We start from the raw sequence: 6,988 nt of genomic DNA on the forward strand, positions 1-6,988 counted from the left end.
TCAGATTGTTGTGCACCGATCTTAAAATGAAACGAAATTTAAATAGGAGTACTATTTTGTCTGCGTTTGTGCCTTGAACATCTGTCATAATCTGGTTCAGAAATGTAACACTACCTCCGTTCAAAGAATAAGGCCTAGAAAGCTCGGCTGTGAACATGGCGCTCTGAAGTGTTGGACACAATGGTAATGCGAGGCATTAAAATATGTGGATTCATTTGATGCAAACTATAAATTTTTTTTTAAGTATATATAATGTAGAGTTTTTTTTTTTGTTTGAAGATGTCTAGACCCTTAATAAACAAATTTTCTAAAATTCCATTTGTACAATCAATCATCTTCTACCAAATTATGTATCTTTCATGTTAAAAAGCCATGCTTCTAAGAAAAGAAGAGGAACTAATGTTCTCATGCCCCATCGACACCAAAATTGTTGTGCTATTGTCTTTTCTTTGATGACATACGCTTCTTTCGGCTCCCCATTTATGCCCTTTTCTTCCTATGGTGATGTGATCATGTCTCACCGGCAATTCAGTTGCCGCCATTAGGCCATCTCCCACGGGCTAGCACCAATGGACAACTTCTATCTATTTGTAGCCTCAAAGATAAGAGGACACCAAAAATAGAACCAAAGGCATGATGTAAACGGCCGCAAGGCCGCACACCAACACATTCCCAACCCAAAGTTGGACCAGCAATGCGGTCACGCGGATAAAAGGTGAACCGTCAGCGGGTCTTACTTTAAAAACCGCAGTCCCCACTCCTCGTCCCTATCATCCATTCCCCTCCCGCTCAACTATGCCCTAATAGCCGACAGCCGGACCATCTTCCCATCCGGCAAGATGCCGCAGAAGTGGCTCAGCTGTGCCAAGATTGACCACAAGGCTGGGTCTCGTCTTCCGACCATCACCATGTTGGCACACCCTGCCAAAGGGACATGACAAATGTGTCAACGATGGTGGACCAGGTGTACTGGCTCATAGTATCAAATATAATTTCAGTGCATTTATTTATGTTTCCAGATATATGGGAGCTGTGCCCAACAATAATGAGCAAATCTTGAAAATTCATTTTGAGGATCTTTCACCTTGGAACATAAATGTAGCGGGAATTAATAGATTTTATTGTATGTGACAGCTCAGAAATTGCAGTGAAAGTCTGCAGGTGAACTGTGAATGACGAGGTAGAGAAGATGGGGGAGAAATAGTCAAGGAACGTTGTACACCATCGTAAATTCACACGTTGAGCGCCAGTACAAATATGGGGTCTTCGGCCGGCTTGTGACACATAGTGCTGGCATACATCACACTGTAAAAGAAAAGAGAGCAGAATACTGAGGGCCTTACGTAGGAGCCGATGTCGAGCATGAGAGGCTTTGCTTCGGAGCTTGCAGCGGCGTTGCTCGTCGGAGTCTTGGTCGCCTGCGTCCCTTCAGGTACGTATATATCTAGAGCTTGCTTAATTTCTCTGTTGCATAATGCATCTCTGTTTGTTCGCCGAAAAAGTTCTATATTACTTTCTTCGTTTCCATGAAGGTTGTCCGAGATTTGTTAAAATTTTGATGTATTTAGATTTCTAGACACTAAATAGGATTTAGATATATTAAAATTTTAACAAATCTTAGATAATCTTCATGGGACTGAGGAGTAGTATTATTTTGAAGTTTGATATAAGTTATTTAAAGAACTATTTTGTAATTTTTAATATTTTTTTGGTTTTTTATACTAACTATGGATGATTATCATAGATCGATGGATTTTTTCAAAAACAAAACGATTATTTCCCGATTATTTTCTGATACCTACTCCATTGAAGCGGCTTTGTACTGTAGTAGTACAGTGTATGTCTGAATATTAGTGTACCTAATTAATTCTCTGTTCCACGGCGCAGGCGTGAATTCCGCCGTTGTCGGCGTGTGCTACGGCACCAAGGGCAGCAACCTCCCTCCGCCGCAAGACGTGGTGAAGCTCTACCGCTTCAACACCATCTACCGCATGCGCGTATACTCCGTCGAGCCTGCCATCCTCGACGCGCTCCGCAACACCCAAGTCGAGGTCATGGTCGGCACCACCAACGACGACGTCGCGTTCCTCGCCCGCAGCGCCTCCAACGCTGCCTCCTGGGTGCAGACCAACGTGAAGCCCTACTACCCTGACGTTAGGATCATGTACATCGTCGTCGGGAACGAGCTCACGGGCGGCGCCGCCCAAAGCATCGTCTCCGCCATGCGCAACCTTAACAACGCCCTTGGCTCCGCCGGTTTGGGCGGCATCAAGGTGTCCACGGCGGTGGGGATGGACGTTATCACCAACTCCTTCCCGCCGTCCAGCGCCGTGTTCGCGCAATCCTACATGACGGAAGTGGCGAGGTTCCTGGCAAGCATCAACGCGCCGCTGCTCGCCAACGTGCAACCCTACTTCGCGTACCAGGGAAACCCAGGCAGCATCAGCCTCAGCTACGCCCTGTTCCGGCCCGGCGCGCCGCCGGTGACGGACAGCGGGAATGGGCTGGTGTACACCAACCTGTTCGATGCCATGGTGGACGCCATGTATGCCGCGCTGGAGAAGGCCGGGGCGCCGGACGTGTCGGTGGTGGTGTCTGAGAGCGGGTGGCCGTCGGCGGGAGGGTTGGGAGCGACAGTGGAGAACGCGAGGGCCTACAACCAGGGGCTGATCGACCATGTGGCCTACGGTAAGGGCACGTTTGAGAAGCCTGGGCCTTTTGGTACCCCAAAGAAGCCTGGGCCGATGGAGGTGTACATCTTCTCCATTTTCAGTGAGAACCAGAAGCCCGGGGACGAGACACAGAGGAACTTTGGGCTCTTCTACCCTACCAACAAAGTGCCCGTGTATGGCATTAATTTTGCAGGAACACTGCCACGTTATTAGATTGTTGAGCACGGATCTTAAAATGAAATGAAATTTGAATAAAATTTTGTCCGTGTTTCTCGGGAAATTCCATTCGTCTCGCGGGAACATATGACCCCTCCATCTGAAAAGCATATTTATATTTGTCAAAAAATTCGAATAAAAAAATATGCGTGTACATCTTGATAATCTATGTGGTTCGTACAGTTTCACAAAAAAAACTACGTAGTATTTTTTTGTGGTCGATATAAAAAGAAAAAAACATATGTCTCACAAAAAGTCTTACTTTTAGCACTAAATTTGTCTCTTTTTGGCACAACCCAAACGATAAGTAGGTTTTTCATGAAAATACTTTGTGCGCACGTAGCACGTGAATTTTTCGTTTAGAATTTTATGATGTTTTCAAAATATATCAAAAATGCATTTCAAAATAAAGGGGGCATTGCACACACGAGCCAAAACATCACTCTCACGTTTCTGCCTTGTATAACTTGAAATGTCGGATTATAATCTATTTCAGGAAGTACAATATAGGTAGCGGAAGAAGATTAAACGAGTGGATGTGGACCACTCGTTTTTTCCATTTGCTCTCATCTGTACGTCTAATCAACATGTGAAAGGGAGTTCGAGAGGTGACACCGTTAAAGATGTTGATATAGAAAGTGCCAAGGGAAGGTCAAGCGACGTGCCAAGGGAAGGTCAAGCGGCATGGCGGCCGCCGACACCTTGACTGGTTCACGTAGTTATGTCGGGATCTAGGTGTTCCACTTGGTTGGTGGCTCCACTGCACGGGGTCACCACAACCAAGCTCTCATGACCACCAAAAGGTTGGTGCCTCCGCGGTTAAGAGGAGGAGGCCATTGCTTTCTTTCGCAATCTTTTCATGTTGCAAGGGTTTTTTTTGTGCTGCAAGCGCTTCTATTTTTGTTGTGGACTGATGAGTCACATGTTGTAGTGATTTCTAGGCAGATGCCTAAAATAATTTTTCTCATGGTATATTGCATCGGAACATTATTACTCTAACATCTAGAGGCCCTGTTCTCCGCGGCCCTGACTTCCCCTAACCTAGAGGCAGGGTAGGGAGGCTAGCGGCGCCCCATGGGCCACAACGGTCGCTTGGGTCCCAACGGTCGCTTGGGTCCCAACGTTCGCTCATGATTGTCGTTGGCGGTGTGGAGCAGGCCAGCAGCAGGCCAATTCGCCCTCCAAGTAAAGCAGGCCGAGGGGCTCCATTTTATTCATTCTATGAAATAACAACTAGGTAAATTCAGCCCCAAATTACACAAAATTTTACAAGTTGTACTATTATTTATTTAGGCTTGATATCCAACAATTTCTAGCCATTTACTAATTTATGTCAAACATTTATATTGTAGAAATGTTGAAAAATAAAGAGGACCAGAACCAGTGACATTGCGTCTCTTCTTGGGACATTAAGCGATATACTTTCTCCAGTAGATGAAGATAATACAATTGACAATTTAATGATAATGACAAGGCGTAACCCAATAAAAAGTAGTCTTCTTTAAGATTATAAAGGTATGCAGGTTCTTTAATAAAAAAATCAAACTTAAAAGTGAATTATTATATGTTTGTAAGACCATAACGTTGTTGTTAAAAATTATTATATGCATATGTTGGCATTGCCTTACTTGTGTTAAAAAAAATTACGGAGGTGGACCACCCTGCATCAAAATTCTGTATCCGCCACTACCCTTTAGCGTCATCACCGCAATTCAAGTACCTCATCCGAAGACGTTTTTCAAGATCAGAAGTTGCAAATCTTCAAGTAGAAAGTATTTTTTTGAAAGCCTGGATTATATGTTTAACAGTTTCCGACTTAGAGGCGTCTCCAAGGATTGAATGCTTTTGGCTAAAGAAATTTCAAGGCACCAGCAAGGATAATGTTTCTTTCTAGAAGTAGGAGTCTCCAAAATGTAAATTTCAGAGGTGTCACATACCAAATATATTCGAACCGTGTTTATGTTTCCAGATAGGAGATGCGTCAATCATTGAAGAGGAAAATCTTGAAAAATGAATTCCAGAATCTTTCTTTCTGGAAACATAAATGCGGTGGAAATATTTTTGGTATGTGACAGCTCAGAAATTGCTAAGGTTACCCAATTTCCACACGTTGTGTAGGGCGCTGTAATTTCACGCGTTGAGCTGCGCGAGTATAAATAATGGGGCTCCGGGCGGTTTGTTATACACAGCACTGGTGTAGATCACACGGTCAAAGCAAAGAGAGTAGGGTAGTTCGGGTCTACGAGAAAGAAGAAGAGTAGCTCAGGGCCGTAGGAGACGATGTCGACCATGAGAGGCTTTGCTCCGGTGCTTTCAGCGGTGTTGCTTGTCGGAGTCCTGATCGCCTCCGCCCCTGCAGGTATGGATGTATCTTGTGTTTTCTAATATGCTTGTATGCAGTTTCATTTGGCCAATTTGGAGGCAGGGGTGAACATTTTGAAAACAATACGATTAACCATTCCTGCTGACTGCTGTGGTTTCGATAATTAACACTTAACAGTTGATTTTGTACATTAGTCACCGAGCTGTGGTTTTTCTTATCAATTATCGATGTACCTAGACTAGAGACGACTTTGGACGATTCTGTATATCTGGATATTTCTGTCCAACTAATGTTTATGTCTGGAATCTGGATATATACTGTACCCTATTTAATTCTGTTCTTCGGTGGTGTGCTTATGCATGCAGGCGTGCAGTCCATCGGCGTGTGCTATGGCATCATCGGCAGCAACCTCCCTTCGCCGCAGGACGTGGTGCAGCTCTACCGCTCCTTGGCGATCTCGGGCATGCGCGTCTACACCGTCGAGCCCCCCGCCCTGGACGCGCTCCGCAACGCCGGCATCGACCTCATCCTCGGCACCACCAACGACGACGTCGCCCACCTCGCCGCCAGCGCCTCCAACGCGGCCTTCTGGGTCCAAACCAACGTCAAGCCCTACTACCCTGACGTCAAAATCAAGTACATCGCCGTCGGCAACGAGCTCACGGGCGGGGCCGCGCAGAGCATCCCCGCCGCCATGCGGAACCTGAACGACGCCCTCGGCACCGTGGGTCTCAGCGCTATCAAGGTTTCCACGGCGGTGAAGATGGACGTGATCGCCAACTCCTTCCCACCCTCCGGCGCCGTGTTCGCGCAGCCCTACATGACGGACGTGGCGCAGATCCTCGCAACCATCGGCGCGCCGCTGCTCGCCAACGTGTACCCCTACTTCGCCTACCTGGGAAACCCCGGCAACATCAACCTCAGCTACGCGACGTTCCAGCCCGGCGCGCCGCCGCTGACGGATAGCGGGAACAGGCTCGTTTACACGAACCTCTTCGACGCCATGGTGGACGCCATCTACGCCGCGCTGGAAAAAGCCGGGGCGCCGGGGGTGAGGGTGGTGGTGTCAGAGAGTGGGTGGCCGTCGGCAGGAGGGGTGGCGGCGACGATGGAGAACGCAAGGGCGTACAACCAGGGACTGGTCGACCATGTAGCGCACGGGACGCCGAAGAAGCCTGTCCCAATCGAGGCGTATCTGTTCGCCATGTTCAACGAGAACCAGAAGACCGGGGAAGAGACGGAGAGGAACTTTGGGCTCTTCTACCCTGCCAACAAAGCGCCCGTGTACCCCATTAATTTCGCTGGTTCAGTGGCAGCGAACCGCACCCACGTGCGTGCCTCTCGTAGGCATTAGATTGATGTGTACCTTCACATATCTGAAATTGAAATGGAATTTGAATTATATTTTTATTAAAATCGGACATGTATGTACGTGGCATCAGAAGTTTAGAAGTGAAAAAGCTGTACATACTACATACAAAAGAAGCTATGCAAGAAGAAACACAAATGAAACCAAACTAAAACACAGCCAAGAAAAGCATTAAAATATGCCTGCAAGGCGCGGATCAAGATAAAATTTGAATGTATCTACATACTAGATAGTGTCTAGATACCCGCAAGAAAAGATAGTGTCTAGATGCATCCAGATTTTGACAAATTTTAGACAACTTTCATCAGACGGAGGGAGTATAACAGTCAAAACCGAAATCATACATCCGATAAAACGACAAGTTGTGGACCTAAAATTATTTTGGAAAATATCTAGAACAAGCAAAAG

At 46.5% G+C, this 6,988-nt stretch overlaps 1 protein-coding gene across 2 annotated transcripts; it reads left to right on the forward strand.

Moving 5' to 3' along the window:
* The first annotated feature begins 1,353 nt into the window (after positions 1-1,353).
* On the forward strand, positions 1,354-6,621 carry LOC124660401 (glucan endo-1,3-beta-glucosidase GIV-like). 2 transcript variants are annotated; one of them, XM_047198209.1, is made up of 3 exons: positions 1,354-1,432; positions 1,888-2,877; positions 5,577-6,621. In XM_047198209.1, the coding sequence occupies exons 1-3, from the start codon at positions 1,354-1,356 to the stop codon at positions 6,563-6,565; spliced, it is 2,058 nt and encodes a 685-aa protein (XP_047054165.1). In that variant the 3' UTR covers positions 6,566-6,621. The 2 variants fall into 2 exon arrangements, with proteins under 2 accessions (XP_047054165.1, XP_047054166.1); XM_047198210.1 differs by lacking the exons at positions 1,354-1,432; positions 1,888-2,877 and adding an exon at positions 5,097-5,247.
* The last annotated feature ends 367 nt before the right edge of the window (positions 6,622-6,988 follow it).

This window comes from Lolium rigidum, chromosome 6 (genome assembly GCF_022539505.1).
Source record: "Lolium rigidum isolate FL_2022 chromosome 6, APGP_CSIRO_Lrig_0.1, whole genome shotgun sequence".
NCBI lineage: Eukaryota > Viridiplantae > Streptophyta > Magnoliopsida > Poales > Poaceae > Lolium > Lolium rigidum.

Bases quoted from the DNA above. Each gene is read 5' to 3' on its own strand.
- LOC124660401 (XM_047198209.1), top strand. From the start codon at position 1,354: ATGTCGAGCATGAGAGGCTTTGCTTCGGAGCTTGCAGCGGCGTTGCTC. The intron at 1,433-1,887 runs GTACGTATATAT...TCCACGGCGCAG, and splicing joins GGTCGCCTGCGTCCCTTCAG to GCGTGAATTCCGCCGTTGTC. The intron at 2,878-5,576 runs GTTATTAGATTG...TTATGCATGCAG, and splicing joins TTTTGCAGGAACACTGCCAC to GCGTGCAGTCCATCGGCGTG.